The sequence below is a fragment of the Petaurus breviceps genome, unplaced genomic scaffold (assembly GCF_028583685.1).
Source record: "Petaurus breviceps papuanus isolate PSGF00001 unplaced genomic scaffold, PetGlider_PUasm1.0 76, whole genome shotgun sequence".
Lineage (NCBI taxonomy): Eukaryota > Metazoa > Chordata > Mammalia > Diprotodontia > Petauridae > Petaurus > Petaurus breviceps.
The window spans coordinates 65,444,048-65,463,652 of record NW_027186473.1 but is presented as its reverse complement, the minus strand read 5'-3'; the positions used below and the strand labels follow the sequence as shown (position 1 = coordinate 65,463,652).

Genomic DNA, 19,605 nt, shown 5'->3' with positions numbered 1-19,605 from the left:
CATAACCCCATAAGTAATACATCTGTAAAATTTCAATCTGTGTTTTTTTTCTTTTGAACTAAATTTGGCTTTATAAATGAAGTATTCTCTGGCAGAAATATATGCCAAACTCACACGTACAGTTAGTAATGGTGTGGCATCCAAGGAACTTGTTGAACTTGGTACTTCACTTTTTACAAACAAAAATATGACAGCACTGTAAGGAAAACAAACATTTAAATAGTATTTATTATACTACTAGTTCATAGTCACAGTCATCAAATTCAGGGGGGAAAACATAATTAACTCACTGGTATTTCAAACAGTATTTTTATGCTGAAAAGTATTAATTATACTCCTGGTCCCATCTTTTCTTTTGAGCTCCTGTCTACTGTGGTGCCTCTTGGTCACCAAAAACTCATCATGAACCGAATCATACTCATCTTTTCCCTAAAACGAATTCTCCTTCCCAACTTTACTGTTAGTAGTTCTATTACTCTCATAGTCACATATGCTCTGGCCTTTTACTTATCTGCCATATCTAGTCAGTAAATCCAGTAAATTGTATTGACACATCTTTCATAGCTGTTCCTTGCTCTCTAGTCTTCCTTGTATATAGTAGATTTGTTTTGCATTACCTCATGATGGATCATTTTATTAGCCATGGAAGGATATTAACCTCTTGTCCCCTGATAATTTTTAGTACAATTGAAAATATTAAGAAACAATATTTCTCCAACCTAAAATCCTTTCTAGGCTTTTTTTGTCTTAGGATGTATACAAGAAGTTGAAAATGAAAGCTACAGACTCAGGAAGATGGATTCATGGCCATAACGAAATTTAAATTAAAAAAGTTAGTTGTCTAATTGAGATCATTGTCTTTCCCATCCCCTGAAATGATTGGCTTCAAAGAAGTGTTCTTTTTCCCATTCAGACAAGATTTGCTATGGATCACTGGGATTTCCCCTTTGAGTACTTTAGGAGAAATAGTTATTTTGTCAATCATTCTAGAATATTGCCTAAAACTGTTTTGGAACATGCTTTAACCATATCTTTGTTTAAGATTCCTATAAATGGTACCCCAAATTGTCTTGGTGTGTAGAGATATGTGAGGACATACACTGGGTCAAGGGGAATCATTATTATTTTCCTCTCCCTAAGCTAGTCAATCAATGAACATTTATTAATTGTCTGCCTCCCATATTCCAAGTATTGTGCTAAGCCCTGGGGATATAGAGAAAAAAAACAGTCTGTGCTTGCAAGAAGTGAATTCTTATACAGGAGAAAACATGCAAACCACTTTGTACAAACAAGATGAATACAGGAATAAATGGAGCTAATTAAAAGAGGAAAGGATTTAGTGTTGAGGGGATTCTAGAAAGGCATCTTGGAAAAGGTAAGATTTTTGCTGGAACTTGAAGGAAGCCAGGGATACAATAGAGAAAATTCTTGGCATGGAAGACAACATACAATGACAATGTACAGTCAGGAGATGAAGTAGGCAAGGCAATTGGGGTTAAGTGACTTGCCCAAGGTCACACAGCTAGTATGTCAAGTGTCTAAGGCCACATTTGAACTCAGGTCCTTCTGACTCCAGGCCGGAGCTCTATTCACTGTACCACCTAGCTGTACCAAAATAATGCTTCAAATAAAATTCCGAAGTTGAAGAGCCAATAAAAGGTCAGAGTGAGACATTCTTTCAGCCCAAAACAATTTAGGAGGTTGGAAGTAGAGATCTGTGAAATTGGAGACTGGCCTAGAGCTCATGTGAATGAAATGCTAGTTAGTAGAATAGAAAAGGGAAATTACAAATGGTGGAGGGAATGTGGAAAACAGGGATACTAATTCACTATTGGTGGAGTTGTAAACTAGTCCACCCATTCTGAAGAACAATCTGGAACTATACCCAAAGGTCTATGAAACTATGACCTTTTGAACCAGCAATAACACTATTAAGTCTGTGTCCTAAAGAGATCAAAGAATAGATCTATTTGTATAAAATTATTTATAGCAACTCTTTTTGTTGTGGCAAAGAATTGGAAATTGAGGGGATATCTACCAAGTTGTTGTGTATATGACTGTGATGACATATAATAATACTAAGAAATTATGAACTGATGGTTTAGAAACAACAACACCGAGGAACATCATATGAACTAATAGAAAGTGAAAAATGAGTAGAAACAGGAAAACATCATAAGCAGTAGCAACAATACTGTAAGGATGGTCAACTGTGAAAGACCTAACTACTCTGATGAAGATGATGATCCAAGAAAGATCAAGAGGATCCAAAGGACCCATCATGAAAAAATGCTATCCATTTTCAGAGAGAAAGAGAGAGAGAGAGAGAGAGAGAGAGAGAGAGAGAGAGACAGAGAGACAGAGAGACAGAGAGACAGAGAGACAGAGAGAGACAGAGACAGAGACAGAGAGTAACAGTGACAGAGAACTGATGAATTCTAAGTGTAGATTGAAACATACTTTTTTTACTTTATTTTTCTTGGTTTATTTTTGTGTTTTCTTCTGTAGCATCACCACCAATATTGAAATGCTTTGCATGACTTCACAGGTATAATTAATATCATATTGCTTGCATTCTCAATGTGTGGGGGAGGAGTGGGAAGAAGAGAATTTGGAACTCATAATTTTCATAAACAAATGTTATTTTTTACATGTTAAAAAAGACATTCCTCTATGTGCATTTGCCTGTTTTTCTAAATTTTCTAAATAAAATTACCAAAATGGAAGAAAACATCAAGGGTTTTACTGAAAGCTCATTACAGAGTAAAGGCTGTACTTTATAGTAATAACCATCAGCATTCAACCAATTATATATAATTCCCTTTGAATAATGGAATCCTAGGATCTTCCCATTGGAAGGGGTCTTAGAGGTCATATAGTTTTCTAAGGCAAAATCAATAGACTTGACTTAGAGGGAACCCTCTAAGATGGGAATGAACTTCTTGCAGGCAATATCAGAATATTTTGTATTGCATGCAGAACTTCACTAAGGACAGGTGAGGAGTTTTTGCATTTAATTGCTGACACCATCCTCTACAAAGTTAATAGTATCTGGTCTGCAAATTTACTTGTTCTTCTGAAATAGTAGGCTCCAGTTCAGGGGTGACTGGGATCATAAAGGGTTATGAACTAATCAAAAATCAGTCAGTCTGGTGTAGGCTTCCAAAATACATTCTGCAAATGGGCTCGTTTGAACCAATAATGATTTTTTTTACTCCTCCCAACTGACAAGGAGCAAATTTTAATTCAAGGAATCAGCAAACTTTGGGGGTAATAATCTGTTAAATTGGCATCCAGCTCTTGTCCACCATCTGTGAACTCAGCTGTTTCCAATATATGGAGTATTAGCAGAGGTGGGGAGCTATCAACAACTGATGCTGAGATGACATTAGCTGAGTCTAGTTCTCAAAGTCAAGACTTTAAAAACAGTGGTGATGTGGTCATGTCACTGAATAAAAAGAAAATTCATAAGTGCAATTTATGTTATGAAAGTCAAAGGATTTTAAGCTTCAGGATGGGAAACTGCAGAGAGCCCAGTAGGCACCATTCAAGTGAATAGGGCTAGGCTGGTTCAAATTTCCCAGATTAATTGCTACTTTCTCTCTTTCCTTCCTGGTGTAAAGTCCATGTGAGCTCCAAAGGAAAATAGAAGCATGACATGGACCAATCATAAGTTCTGAGGAACACCCCCACAAACCGCAATGATAATATAAAGACCTCCAAGTTAAACATCACTGAGGGAGTCACCACCCTCCTCCTCAAGCTCTCCTTAGTCACACTAAATTTGCTGTTCTTAAGCAAGAGTATGTGATGTAAAGATAAAAAGAAAACTATATTTCAAAGTAACTGACTTTTTTGTCATCTTATTTTATGCATTTAAAAATACTATTCGGAGAAAGGGTCCATCAGCTTCCCCAAACTGCCATTATATGAAAAAGTTTAAGAATGTCTGTGTTAAGTGTTCTGCTTACCATCAAGCTCCTTCATTCCACATACAGGTCAGCCTTGTTTGGAAGCAAACCACTTGTGGGAACAAGAACACCTTTTCTATGACTTTCCCTTCAACCTCAGTCCTTAAGTGGAAGCTTCCACAGCATCAGTTTCCAATCCCCTCTGCTTTTCCCTGTATCCAGGATGAAAGTTTGTTTTTTATAATTTCACGACATCATCGAGAGCATTGTCAAGGGAATTTTCCTCTCTCTGCTGTTCATCATGGTATCTGCACTTACTTCTGACTCTAAGACCCACAGTACTCCCATGATCCTTTTTTCACTGACATTTTAGACAATCTCAGACTCATTTGGATATGATGCTTTGATGCTTGCCTGACTCAACTACTCTGGTTGTACTGTACTTTTGTTTGTGAAAGTCGACAAGGCTCCTTCCTCTTCCTTATAGAAAGAGCGAGAACTGGAAACTGAGGGGGGGGGGGAGTGTGTGCCCATCAGTTGATGAATGGCTAAACAAATTATGGTATGTGAATTTAATGGAATATATGCTGTTACGAAAATGATGAAAGGAATGGTTTCAGAAAAATCTGGGAAGACTTATGTCAACTGATAGAGAATGAAGTGAGCAGAACCAGGAGAATAAGTTATAGCAATATTGTGAAGACAAATTACTGAAAATTTAAGAACTCTGATGAATGTAATTAACAATCATGATTCCAGAACACTAATGATGGTGCACGCTACCCACTTTTTGAGAGAAGGTTATAGACTCAATGTGCAGAATGAGATAATTTTGGTCAATATGGACATTTGTTTTACTTGATGATGTATAACCACTATAAGTGATTTTTTTTGGTGGAATCATGAGATAGAGAAAATAAATGCATGTTAATTGAAAAAATAAATTAAAAAATTTAAAAGCATTTAAAATGTATCCTAGACCAAAGTGTCCAGCAGTAGGGAACCTACAGCCTCGAGACCACATGTGGCCTTCTAGTTCCTCAGATGTAGCCTTTGACTGAATCCAAACTTCACAGAACAAATCCCTTTAATAAAAGGATTTTTTTCTGTGAAACTTGGACTCAGAAAAAGGCCACACCCAAGGATCTAGAAGGCCACATGTGTTGAGGCTACAGGTTCCCCACTCATGTAGATCTGGAAGAAAAGCACTTAACAATCCTTCTTTAACTATTAATTTCTAAATATTGTCTGGCTCCTCTCCTTATAAAGAATCTACAGTAAAGATTTCTCCCTTGAAATTATCAGGGAGGTGACCAGATAAAGATGGGTCTGGGGCTCTTGAATGATCTACCTGAAGGGATCAGTTATAAAGGAAAGTACCTAAGGGAACTATCTTCTTTCCCCTTCTTCTGAAGGTGCTTGATCAGTAGGTTGGGGGCAGGGTCTTCCTTTTGGTCACCTGTGAACTAATCAAAAATCAGCCAGCAACCTTGGCAGGAGAAGGCCACAAACAGCCCACCTGGGATGGCTACTACAGGAAGCAATAAATGAGTTTGGGGAATGATCACTGCAGCATTGTGGAATCTAGGACTTCTAGAATTTAACTCTGGCATAATAAATAACACAGTATCCTTACCTTTATAGATACATCCCTGAGGATCATGAGTCATACTGAATAGAGGGCCATGAAAACTCTGCCTAAATTTGACCCAAGTGAAACTTGTTGAACACAAAAAGCAGTACAACCAGGCAGTTACCTCCTTCTCAAGTCTCACTACAACCTACCTATCAGACTCCCAGAATTTCTCTTTCTCCTGGAACTCTGACTATAATCAGATAGAGCTCTTTAGAGAAGTGATCTCTAAATTTTTTTTTGATTATACATCCCTAACAGTAAAACAGCACAGTGTCTGGCAAACAGTTAATAAATGTGTGTAAATGACATTTTTGAGCATGTACCTCCCCATCAATATCTATATATTTACTTATTTATGCATGTATGTAATAGAAAACATAGAAATCTAAATTTTAAAAAGGTGAAATGAAGATAAATTTATATTTCATCTTCAAGTAAAATAGGGAGCCACTAGAGCTCATTTTGAGCATGGTAGTAACATGATCAGATTGTTCTTTGGGAAAATCATTTTTTAAACTAAATGGAGAATATATTGGAGAAAGGAAGGGATTTGACACTAGGAGACCAATTAGGAGGCCATAGCAGTCCTCCAGAGGTGATGAAGACAAGCTAGGGCCATGTGATTGTAATGAAGGTTTACAGGCAAAAGAGAAGTGAAGCTAGAAACAACAAAGATTTGGAGATGACATAGAGGTTAGAAGGGTGGTGAAACCTTTGATATTTACAGGAAGTTTAGAAAAGGGGTGTTTTGTGTGCAGAATGGCAATATGACATCTATGATCTGTTACAATCCCTTCATGCCTGATTGTCATATGCCACTTGTTCTATGTCACCCAAAATGCCAGTGACTGGAGTTGAGTCTTTTATTGGTCACTGCCCTAGAATGTAGAGGCAGTTGTGGGTATTTTTCATGTATGAGAGGACTTTTGCAGTGCTACCTCTGTGGGTGTTGTGATGGTTGTCCAGGGAGTGATGATGCTATTATTATTATTTGTTCTTGTTCTTCTGCTGCTGTTGTTGCTGCTGCTGCTCCTCCTTCTCTTCCTTCTTTTTCTCCTTCTTCTTCTCCTCCTCTTCCTCCTCCTCCTCCTTCTCCTCCTCCTCCAGGGAGAAGGCAGGACAATTGGGGTTAAGGAAGGCAGGGCAGTTGGGGTTAAGTGACTTTTCCAAGGTCACACGGCTGATAAGTGTTAAGTTTCTGAAGCCGGATTTGAACTCAGGTCCTCCTGACTCCAGGGCCAGTGCTCTATTCACTGGGCCACTTAGCCACCCTATACTATTTCTTCTTTAAGGGAAACAACACCTACCTCAAAAAGTATAAACAGTGGAATGGGAAGTGTTGGGAGATAAGGGCATTTGGGATTTTATTGGAAACAAAACCTATGATTGGTTACTATAGGGAAGGTTGGATACAACCCATCTTCCTACCCTCTATCCTATCCCACAACATTTGGGGTCACCCCATAGGCCTCTTAAGATTAGTGATGGAGTCATGTCTTGGGAAGAGACCATCAAGAAAGTGACTTTTCACTCCCAGAACTTCAAGGAATGAAAAAAAAAAACAAACCAAAACAATAGTAAGGGGTGGAAGAGTACAAAACAAAACAAGACAAAACAAAAACCAAGGAATTTTTGTAGGTGACAGTTATCTCTTAATTAAATTTCATCTGGAAACACTGTGATCAGTATGTTTGCAAGTGAGGATATGGATATCAGATTACCTGGAAGTGTTCCAGTGAGGATATTTTCTCAGTTATCTAGGTGGGAGCATGAATCAACAGAAATATGACACTTCTGAAAGAAGGCAAGGTACAGAGATGTTATAGAAGACTCTTCAGTGTAAAGATAGATACATATATAGGGTATTTTTATGAGGTACCTAATTTAACTCTTAGGCTTGAAGAAAATGCTGTTGTTTAGCAGGAAATTAGAACCATAATAATCCCATGCTGTTCCCATTATTGTTTACTCACTGTGTATTTGCCTACTGGACTTTCAAGAGCATTCTCTTTGGCACATGATCACAACCTTTTCCAGATTCCACCAGTCCCCCTGCTTTACAGAAGTAAATGACCTGATATGAACACTGTTATCAACCCTCCTTAAATGCTCAAATAGATTTATGATTCATCACCAATGTCTGCCTATCCTGTCAAAGTCTTCTCATAGGTTTGCCACACAGACAATGTACTGGAAGTAACATACATGCTGGAGGCCTTTCCCATTTCCTGTTATTGATAAGATGTTTGTGGCGTGGCTCAGGCTTATCACCAAGCATCTCTTGATCTCATTGCTTGACTAGACCATCTTTTTAACTCGTACAATCCCCTGATGATATTCTTTATTCAAGTTTTTTAAGTTCCTTATTTGTGATATATTGCAGTCTTCTCATTTCTATCATATACTTCTTCACTGATCTCTTTGTGATGCTCACTTTTAATTTTTCAGAGATAGCTATATTTTAAGCCTCACAGGCATACCACATCCACAAGTAGACTAGTGTTTTTTTTCCTTTCTTTTGAGAAAAATGGACCATATAAGAGTACCAGATCTAAAAAAAAATCAAAACAATCTGATACTGGATAAGAAATGTAGTGGTTAATCAGTGGAAGAGATTAGGTATACAATATACAGATGAAAATCATCACAATAACAGTGTTTGATAAACACAAAAATTAAAATATTGGGACAAAAACTTGCTACTTGATAAAAATTCTGGGAAAACTGGAAAATAGTCTGGCATGGCAGAAAGTAGACATAGATCAAAGTCTCATAACATTTACCAAGATACGCTAAAAATGAGGAAGTGATTTCATAAATAGAGATATTATAAGCAAATTTGGGAGCATCAAAAAAAATAGCTATCAGATATATGCATAAAGGAAGAGTTCATGACCAAACAAGAGAGAGGGAGGATCACGGGAAATAAAACTCATAATTATGATTACATTAAATCAAATAGGTTTTGCACAAACAAAACCAAATGCAGCCAAAATTAGAAGGAAAGCATAGAACCAGGAAATTTTTTATAGTGAGTTTTTCTGATAAAGGTGTCATTTCTTTTTTTTTTCTTTTTTTAAAAGCAATTGGGGTTAAGTAACTTGCTCAAGGTTACATGGCCAGTTATTTCTGGGTGTGGTACTAAGTATCAGAGCCCGGATTCAATCCCAGGTCATCCTGACACTGGGGCTGGTGCTCTTATTTGATGCATCACCCGGCCACCCCCTAAAGGTGTCATTTCTTAAATATATAGGGAACAAAGGCAAATTTATAAAAATAGGAGCTATTCCCCAAATGATAAATGATATGAACAGACAGTTTTCAGAAGAAGAAATCAAATCTACCAATAGTTAATAATTGACAGGAAAAATGCTTGAAATCACTAATAATTAGAGAATGCAAATTAAAACAATGCTGAAGTACCACTTCACACCTAGACAATTGGCTAAAATGACAGAAAAGGAAAATGATATGCTGGAAATGTGGGAAAATGGGTAAATTAATGCACTGTTGGCAGAGCTGTGAACTGGTCCAACCATTCTGGAGAACTATTTGGAACTATCCCTGATTGGCTACAAAACTGCATACACTATGACCCAGCAATACTACTACCATATTTGTACTCTAAAGTGATAAGAGGAAAAGGATCCATATGTACAAAAATATTTATAGCAGTTCTTTTTGTGATGACAAAGAATTGGAACTGAAAGGATATCTATCCTATAAACTGGGAAATTATTAAACAAATTATGGTATGTAATTGTGATGGAATATTATTGTGCTATAGGAAATGTCAGAAAAAACCTGGGAAGACTTATTGAACTGATTAAAAGTGAAATGATTAGAACCAGGAGAACACTACACAGTAACAGCAATATTATAATGATAATCCAGTATGAAAGATTTAGCAACTCTGATCAATACAATGATCCTTGAAAATTCCAGATGACACATAAAAAATGTTCACCTCCAGAGAGAGAAAAGATGAACTCTAAAAGCATATTGAAGTACATTTTCTTTAACTTTATTTTTTCTTGCTTATTTTTTTACATGGCTAATATGGAAATATGATCAACATTATATGTATAATGGAAATTGTATTTCTTGACTTTTCAATGAGTGGGGGAGGAACTGGAGGTAGACAAATCAGAACTGAAAATATTGGGGGCAGAGCCAAGATGGTGGAGTAGAAGCATGACCTTCCCACGGCTCAGGCTTCCACCCTCCCCAATCCATGTAAAAAGGGGATTCTAAACAAATTTTGGAGCTGCATAACCCACAAAATGACACAGAGAAGCTAACCTCCGCTGAGGACAGCCTGGCAGGAATCGGCCAGCACAGTGCTCTGGGAGCCGAGCCCAGCCCCACACAAGGCTTTAGCCCCAGGGCAGGCCTGACCAGCCGCCAGCCAGAGGGACTCCAGATCAGCAGCAGCTGTGGCCATTTCCAGATTTATCAATACATAGATGCGAAGGACAAGGTGAGAGGCCAGTGCATTCTGGACTTTGGGACCCAGTAAGTGGGAGTGCATGGCTTTTACCCTCGGAGCGAGAAATCGCTGAGACGCCAGCACAGTCTGCCAGCGCCACTTGGCGGCTTCAGCTCCTGGCCTGCAGAGTGTAGGGGGACCAAGCACCAGTCTGAGGGGTAATCACTCTTGCTTTAACCTGCTTGGATCTGGATTGCAGTCTAGGGTGGAGGTCCTGGAGTGTACGTCCTGCTTCCCAGAGCGTGTGGAGACCTCAGAGAGGGCACCCATCTAATACCTCCGGCAGCTGAGAAAACCCCAGCGTTTGGGATGAAAACTCCCCTGTCTGGAGGCAGAGTCCTACTGTGGCAAAAAGCCCAAAAGTCAAATAATTGAGTGTCAAAATGAGCAGGCAAAGGAAACAAAGCAGACAGAAGATTTCAACATTACACTCCTATTTTGGGGATAAGAAGGAGCAAGGCATGGAACAGGAGGAAAACAGTGAAGTCAGAACTCCTGTACCAAAAGCTTCAAAGGAAAATACAAGCTGGTTACAGGCCATAGAGGACCTTAAGAAGCAGATAAGAAAGTGGAGGAAAAATTGGGAAGAGAAATGAGAAGAATGCAAGAAAATTATGAAATGAGAGTCAACAGCCTGACTGAAGAAAATAATACCTTAAAACAGACTGACTCAAATGGCAAAGGAGGCTCAAAAAGGCAATGAGGAGAAGATTGCCTTAAAAAGTTGAATTTGCCAGATGGAAAAAGAATCTCAAAAGCTCACTGAGGAGAATCATTGCTTCAGAATTAGATTGGAGCAAATGGAAGCTAATGACTTTATGAGAAACCAAGATGCTGTTAAACAGATCCAAACAAATGAAAGAATAGAAGGCAATGTGAAATACCTCATGGGAAAAACCACAGACCTGGAAGATAGATCCAGGAGAGATAATTTAAAAATTATTGGAGAGCCTGAGAGCCATGACCAAAGTAAGAACCTAGAAGGCATTCTCCAGGAAGTTCTCAAAGAAAACTGCCCTGATGTTTTAGAACGAGAGGGCAAAATAGAGGTTGAAAGAATCCGCCGATCACCTCCTGAAAAAGATCCCAAAAAGAAAACTCCTAGGAATATTATAGCCAGGTTCCGGAATTCCCAGATTAAGGAGAGAATATTACAAGCAGCCAGGAAGAAACAATTTGAATATTGTGGAAACACAATCAGGATAACCCAGGATCTGGCAGCTTCTACAATGAGGGATTGAAGGGCTTGGAATATGATATTCTGGAGGGCAAAGGAGCTGGGATTAAAACCAAGAGTCACCTACCCAGCAAAACTGAGTATCATGTTTCAGGGGAAAATATGGTCATTCAGTGGAATAGAGGACTTTCAAGCATTCTTAATGAAAAAACCAGAGTTGAAGAGAAAATTTGACATTCAGATACAAGAAGCAAGAGAAGCATGAGAAGGTAAACAGGGAAAAGAAATCATAAGGAACTTATCAAAGTTGAACTATTAACATTCCTACATGGAAAAACAATAATTGTAGCTTATGAAACTTTTCTCAGTAGTTGAAGGGTAGTTGAAATATATATGTCTATATATGAGGGTATATGGGCATATGAATATATATGTGAATGTGTGTATATATGTTTACAGGTATACATAGATAGAGGGCACAGGACCAATTTAACAGGAAGGGATGATACTTAAAAGGTGAAATTAAGAGGTGAGAGGAATATAATGAGAGGAGATGGGGAGAGACAGATTGGGGCAAACTATCTCATACAGAAGAGGCAAGGGAAAATGGTTACAATGGAGGGGAAGAATAGGAAGGCAAAAGGGAATGGGTCAACCTTATTCCTATTGAATCTGGCTTGAGGAGGGAGGGAAATACAGACTAAATAGGGGATCTCACCCTCCAGGAGAATAGGGGGGGAAGGGGATGAGAGGGGATATGATGGAAGGGAGGGCAGGCTGCGGGGGAGGGAAGTTGGAAGCACCCACTTTTGAAAAGGGACAGGATCAAAGTAGAGAATAGAACAAGTGGGAGGTGGGATAGGAGGGAGGAAAATATAGTCAGTCTTTTACAATATATCTACTATGTTATTGTTTTCCATTAGCCTCACATGTACAACCTATACTGAACTGCTTGTCTCCCCAGTGGGGGTGGGTGGCAGGGGGGGAAGGGAATGAATCTGGAATTGAAAGTTTTAAAATCAAATATTCAAATATATATATAGTGTGTGTGTGTGTGTGTATATTATAAAAAAAAGAATACTTGTCTTGAGATCCTGGCTAGTTACTTAACTCCTCAGGGTCTCTCAAATTACAAATTGCAGAATAGCATTGTGTAGCAGCAAGCACCCCAAGAGCGTCCTCAGGGTTTGCTGCCCATACAGGTTCTTGGATCTGCTTCGTTAAAGGAAAGCAACTCAAAATGGGTTAACAAGCTTACTTTAATCAGTCAGATATATATCGTTTACCTTGTTCAGGGGAAAAAGGTCAGCACCCCAAACTTCAAAATATACAGACAGAATTATCAAGACATTAACAGATCAAGTAGACAGCTTTCCAAACTGTCCAACCATTACATCCATACCCAGTCAACATCTGGGTTTCCACATCTGGGTTTTTCAAAGCCAGGGGACTCTCAACAACGGCTTCCCAGAATTCAGATCAAATCACAGAACACTTCTCAAAGTGAGTCCCAAAACAAAGCTACACATCAGGACTTATATAGCCTTCTCCTGGCTCAGAGAATGTAACAACCTTATTGACTCACTGGCCAATCAAGAAGTATCTATTGAAAAACAAGCCTCCCACCCCCATGTTTCAGGTGCACTTTAGCCTAGGGGCAGGGAAGATCTTCCAAATTTGCATTCCCATTACATTTGGCCCCAAGATCTTCCATGCCCATAGCATAGACAATTTACTTTTGAATTAGCTCTGAACATTTCTTAGGTCACATTTTCAAGATACCGAACTAAAGTTACCAAAGTGGCCACTGGGCCTTAAACAAACAAAAAGTACATAGCATTTTCACTTCAAAACAAGAGTTCAAATAAAGTTCTCTGGGGGAGGGGGGAGGGGTATCCTTCCCTTCACACAGCTCCAGCCCCTGCCTCCAAGCACAGAGAGGGGCTGGGCAACAAAACCAACAAGGTGGGGTCCTTGGGGGTCCAAGGCACTTCATCCCACCCACCATAGTCACAAATCCATCCTCCCCCAGGGTCCCAAACTGTGGGATGCAGCCAGGAAACACACTCAGTGCCCCTGCTTTGCTGCTCAGTTCTTATCTTATCTTGTGGCTGAATTCCGAACTCCTGGGCTCCTTCTCCTCCCGCAGGCAGCAGCCGCTCCTGGCTTCTGCCCAGGTCCTGATGCAGGCAGCTCACCATTCCCGCTCTCAGCTCAGCGAAGTCTGTATGCAGGCCACTCTTCTCTCCTGGTCCATGGCTCCACAGAGTCACAGCTACCACAACTGGGAAACAAACAATTATCCCAGTCCCCATACTTTCCTTTTACTCTGCAGATCCTGTTCGTGACGCCATTTTGTAGCAGCAAGCACCCCTCAGGGTTTGCTGCCCATACAGGTTCTTGGATCTGCTTTGTTAAAGGAAAGCAACTCAAAATGGGTTAACAAGCTTACTTTAATCAGTCAGACATATATCATTTACCTTGTTCAGGGGAAAAAGGTCAGCACCTCAAACTTCAAAATATACAGACAGAATTATCAAGACATTAACAGATCAAGTAGACAGCTTTCCACACTGTCCAACCAATACATCCATACCCAGTCAACATCTGGGTTTCCACATCTGGGTTTTTCAAAGCTGGGGGACTCTCAACAATGGCTTCCCAGAATTCAGATCAAATCACAGAACACTTCTCGAAGTGAGTCCCAAAACAAAGCTACACATATAGCCTTCTCCTGGCTCAGAGAATGTAACAACCTTATTGACTCACTGGCCAATCAAGAAGTATCTACTGAAAAACAAGCCTCCCACCCCCATGTTTCAGGTGCACTTTAGCCTAGGGACAGGGAAGATCTTCCAAATTTGCATTCCCATTACACATTGACAGAGGGAGGGTCATTATCACATGCTCCCCATAGCAATGACGTCGCCAGCCTAAGATCAATAAAAGTTGTTCTCGCCTCTGCAGATCTTTTGAAAATTCTAACTCTGATATGCAGTATATGAAGTGTTTCTTCCAGACTTGTGACATCTGAAAATTCAATAAGCATGACCCCTCTTCTTTTTCTGAGTCACTGGTAAAAATTCTCAACAGTTCAGAGTCAAGAACAGATCCCCGGGGCACACTATTGGAGACTAGAATCCCAGAAGACCCTGAAGTTTATACTGAACTTGCCCCCTTTTCTTTGTTTGCCCATTCATGATCTTTGGAAATTTTATCATTTTCTGTCTCTGTTTCTGTCTCTCATTTACATGATATAAACCACTCTCTTCACTGTATCTAAACACAACTGCCTCCCCTCCCCCACTATAACCAAGCCCCTCTCAGCTTATACTTGCTCAGAAGTTTCTGCTTCAGTGACTTTATGGATTGTGAAGTTGTAGAGGGCAGGAATTTTCTTTTCCCTCTTTTTATATCAAACAGTGCATTGCACATAGTAGGTGCTAAATAAATGTTAATTGATTGATTGATGGAGCATTCAGATCCAAGTAGACAACAGTTTCTACCCATGTGAGTCTTCTTTTCAGGAACACACCTTTCACCCTCTCTCTTAGAGTTTATAGAAAATATTCTGCCCAGTAAGCTCCCTTGGCATCATTGGAAAAGGCCCAAACAAGGACTCCATTTCCTGATGCATGGATTCATTTTGTCATTTCCTTGCCTGAGGGTGTTCACAGCCACAGAATATTAAGTAAATGTAAACATTTCCTCATTCAAATTGTGTCAAAATCAGTGCTTTCTGGGAGCTGGAACTAAGTGTCCTATATCCTTTATCATGGTGAGGGTGTTGCATGAGCAGGGCTTAATTATTGTAGTAACTCTTAATATGATAATAATGAGTCTGATAATAAAAAAAAGAACTGAAAATATTAATAATAAATGGGTCATAGTTTCTGGGAGAAATTTGAGGTCATATTAAAGGAATTTCACAATTTCCTAAAGGAAATCCCCTCTCCTGCCCAGTTTGTGGAACCCTGGGATCAAAGCATTTTCTAGTTATACTATCTATCCCACATAAATGCACCTAGGAAAGATCCATATAGACTCTCCATCTAACTGTATGCCAAAATCTGATTAATAGACCAGATAACCACTAGGTTTTGGTAAGGCTGAACTTTTTTTTTTTGGAGGGGGAAGGGCAGGGCAATTGGGGTTAAGTGACTTGACCAAGGTCACATGGCTAGTAAGTGTTAGTCTGAGACTGGATTTGAACTCAGGTCTTCCTGACTCCAGGGCCAGTGCTCTATTTACTGTACCACCTAGCCACCTTGTGGTCAAACTTTTTCAATGTTTTTAGACTTGATGCCATTATCATGAAAGTATTGGTCAATAAGAAACATTTAAAGAACATCACCATCCAAGAGGAATCCCTCTTTAACTTGAGCTTTGTAGTAATCACAGAGGACCGTGGTGGTGGTGAACACCTCTGACAAGCATATATGCTCTAGTTTTATGCTTCCCTTAACATTTATGATCAGATGGTCATTGAAGTTTTATATCTTTCAAAGAACCCAATATAAATTTGATATGGGGATAGAAGACACTATTGTGAAAGAAAATCTTCAAGATAGAATTTTGCTCTACTAATTAAAGTGCTTTCCCATAGTCAGCAACAACCACAACAAAAAAGACCTGTGGATCTTGCATTCCCTATATCTTTCAACCATTTGAGCAGTAGTAAAGATATGGTTTACTATGCTATAATATCATTTACAAAGACCCTGCTTACTGTTCTATAATATCATTCACAAAAACCTACTAAGAACCTCATAAAGAATTCCTTTAATAATGTGAAATTAAAAAGAACAATTTTGGCCCCATACAAGTAATGTAAGGAGGGGCATAGACAAGGTGGCAGAGCAGAAGCAGGGACCTGCTTGAGCTCTCCTCCCAAACTGCTTAAAAAACCTGTAAAAAAATGACTCTAAACAAATTCTAGAGCAGCAGAAGACACAAAATGACAGACTGAAGCAAATTTCCAGCCCAAGAAAATCTGTAAGGTCAACAGGAAGGGTATATCATGCCATGCTGGGAGCAGAGTGTAGTGTGGCATGGGTTATGGATTGAGCTTGGATGAGCTGGAGCATGCCTTAGGGGACTGAATTACTGGCAGCTGCTACAATTTCCATACTTCTTAACCAAGAAATGCTAACCAAAGCTTTGAAGGTCAGTGGGAGGGTTTTCTCACTGGCTGAAAGGAGAGGGTGGTCCAGCCCCAGCCCTTGCTCCAGGGCTACAACAGCCATGGCCAAAGCAGTGACTGCTTCTGGAGCCCTCCACTTAACAAGGGGCTCAAGGGTCAAGTGATTGGCTGGGAGGATGAGCAAATGGGGGAGAAAAAACATTATAGATTCTTATTTTCTTGGTGCAAAGGTATTTTCTTACATCATTGGTGACTAGGAAGATCAAGTCATGCAACCAGAAGAAGGCAACAAAGTTGAGGCTTCTACATCCAAAGCCTCCAAGAAAAATATGAATTGGTCTCAGGACATGGAAGAGCTCAAAAAAGGATTTTGAAAATCAAGTAAGAGATGTAGAGGAAAAACTGGGAGGAGAAATGAGAGTGAGGCAAGAAAATCATCAAAAACTAATCAACAGCTTGCTAAAGGAGACCCCCCCCAAATGCTGAAGAAAATAACTCCTTTAAAATTAGACTATTCCAATGGCATAAGGGGTCCAAAAGCTCACTGAAGAAAATAATTCCTTAAAAATTAGAATGGAGCAGATGGAAGCTAAGGGCTTTATGAGAAATTAAGAAATTATAAAACAAAACCAAAAGAATGAAAAAATAGAAAACTGACCTGGAAAGTAGATCCAGGAGAGATAATTTAAAAATTATTGCACTAGGGGCAGCTAGGTGGTACAGAGAATAGAGCACCAGCCCTGGAGTCAGGAGGACCTGAGTTCAAATTTGGCCTCAGACATTTGACACTTTACTAGCTGTGTGACCTTGGGCAAGTCACTTAACCCCACTTACCTTGCCTTCCCCCTCAAAAAAAAAAAAAAGAAAATTATTGGACTACTTGAAAGTTATGATTAAAAAAAAGAGCCTAGACATCATCTTTCAAGAAATTATCAAGGAAAACTGCCCTGGTATTAATAGAAATGGAAAGAATTCACCAATCACCTCCTGAAAGAGGTCCCAAAAGGAAAACTCTAGAAATATTGTATTCAAATTCCAGAATCCTCAGATGAAGGAGAAAATATTACAAGCAGCCAGAAACAATTTGAATATTGTGGAAACACAATCAAGATAACAACATTTAGCAGCTTCTACACTAAGGGATCAGAGTGCTTGGATTATGATATTCCAAAGGTCAAAGGACGTAGGATTAAAACCAAGAATCACCTACTCAGCAAAACTGAGTATAATACTTCAGGGGAAAAGAATGAATTTCAATGAAATAGAGGACTTCCAAGCAATTTGACTTTTAAATATAAGAATCAAGAGAAGCATGAAAAGATAAACAGGAAAGACAAACCATAAGGGACTTATTAAAGTTGAATTGTTTACATTCCTACATGGAAAGATATTTGTAATTAATGAGAACTTTCTCAGTATTAGTTTAGATGAATACACATACATACATACACACCCACACACACATATATAGGGGCACAGGTTGAGCTGAATATAAAGGTAGGATATCTAAAAAATAAAATAAAGTGTTGAGAGGAATGAACTTGGGGAAAGAGAAAGGGAGAGATAGAATCTATTAAATCATCTCACATAAAAGAGGCAAGAAAGAGCTTTTACAATGGGGGGGGGGGAAGGGAGAAGGTGAAAGAGAATAAGTAAGCCTTACTTTCATCCAATTTGACTTCAGGAGGGAATAACATACACACTCAATTGAGTATGAAGTCTATCTTACCCTACAGGAAAGCAAGGAAGAAGGAGATAAGAGAAGGGGGTTAATAGAAGGGATGGCAGATTAGGGGAATGGATAATCAGAAGCAAACACTTTTGTAGAGGAACAGGTCAAAGGAGAGAATAAAATAAATGGAGAGCGAGACAGGATAGAGGGAAATATAGTTAAGTCTTTCACAACATGAGTATAATGAAAGCGTTTTGCATGACAACACATGTATAACCTATATTGAATTGCTTGCCTTCTCAATGAGGGTGGGTGGGGAGGGGGAAAGGAGAGAATGTGGAACTCAAAGCTTTAAAAATTAATGTTAAAAATTGTTTTTAGGGGTGGCTAGGTGGTGCAGTGAATAGAGGACTGTCCTGGAGTCAGGAGGACCTGAGTTCAAATCTAGCCTCAGACACTTAACACATACTAGCCATGTGACTTTGGCTCCAAAAAGCAAAATAAAATTCTTTTTATATACAACTAGGAAATAAGATATACAGGCAATGGGGTATAGAAATTTATCTTGCCCTATAGGAAAATAGAAGGGAAGGAGATAAGGGGGAAAGGGGAATGATAGAAGGAAGGGCAGATTGGAAAAAAAGGTAATCACAATATATGTTGTTCTGGGGTGAGGCCAGGGGGGATTAGGGGAGAAATTTAAAAATTCAAAATTTTGTGGAAGTAAATGCTGAAAACTGAAAATAAATTAATTACAAAGAAAAAAAAGAAGTAATATAAGGAACACCCCCTCTCCATCACTCCTTTATAGAGCTCCATGAGTGTGGACCAAGTTTTCAATGTGTTGATCAATTTTGCTGATTTTGAAAATTTTTTCTTCCCCTTATCCTTTATTTTATTTAAAAATTCTTTGTTATAAAGAGTGGGAGAGAGACACAAGACAAATCTAGGTAATGAAAAAACTATCAATAAAAATTTATTTAAAATGAGTGTCCTCAATGAGGGTATGTTATTCTTACAAAACTTTTATATAAATGGGAGAGTAGATATATAGGCCAGTAGTTGCTATTTTCTAGATCACCCTTCTAATTTCTTTTCCCATTTAAATATACTCCTCTCTCATCATGAAAGCTCTATCATCCTCATGATCATCATCATCATCATCATATTTTTGTTGTTCTTTTTTGTCCTAGAATCCCCATTCATCAATATTCTTTTAAAATAAAAATTTCCCTCCCTGGAAATCTGCCCTCAATATATTCATAAACACTTCAATTACAAAATTTATTAAATATAGTAGATGGGAAAGAGGAATTATAGGTTATTTATATTTTAAAAATGTGACTAAGCAGGACATAGGAAAAATCAGTGATGTGGAGGTAATAAAAGAAAAGGACAACAACAAAAATAACTTGTAAGAAGACTGATCTAATGAGTTCAACTGTTTCTTCTCTGAACTTCCTTAAAAAAATTCCTTAAGTTACACCCTAATATTCCTCAAACTGTGTAACAATGATTTCACATCAACAACAACCTGGTTTATTCAGTTTGAAGCACAAAAATAAACTCCATAAATT

General features: G+C 38.8%; 1 protein-coding gene across 1 annotated transcript in view; it reads right to left on the bottom strand.

Moving 5' to 3' along the window:
* The window catches only part of TMEM144 (transmembrane protein 144), a 68,425-nt gene that overhangs the window by 28,730 nt on the left and 20,090 nt on the right, over nucleotides 1–19,605 (bottom strand). The window contains exon 6 of the mRNA XM_069105018.1: nucleotides 115–196. Coding sequence (XP_068961119.1) covers nucleotides 115–196 — 82 coding nt within the window. The remainder of the gene's footprint in view (nucleotides 1–114; nucleotides 197–19,605) is intronic.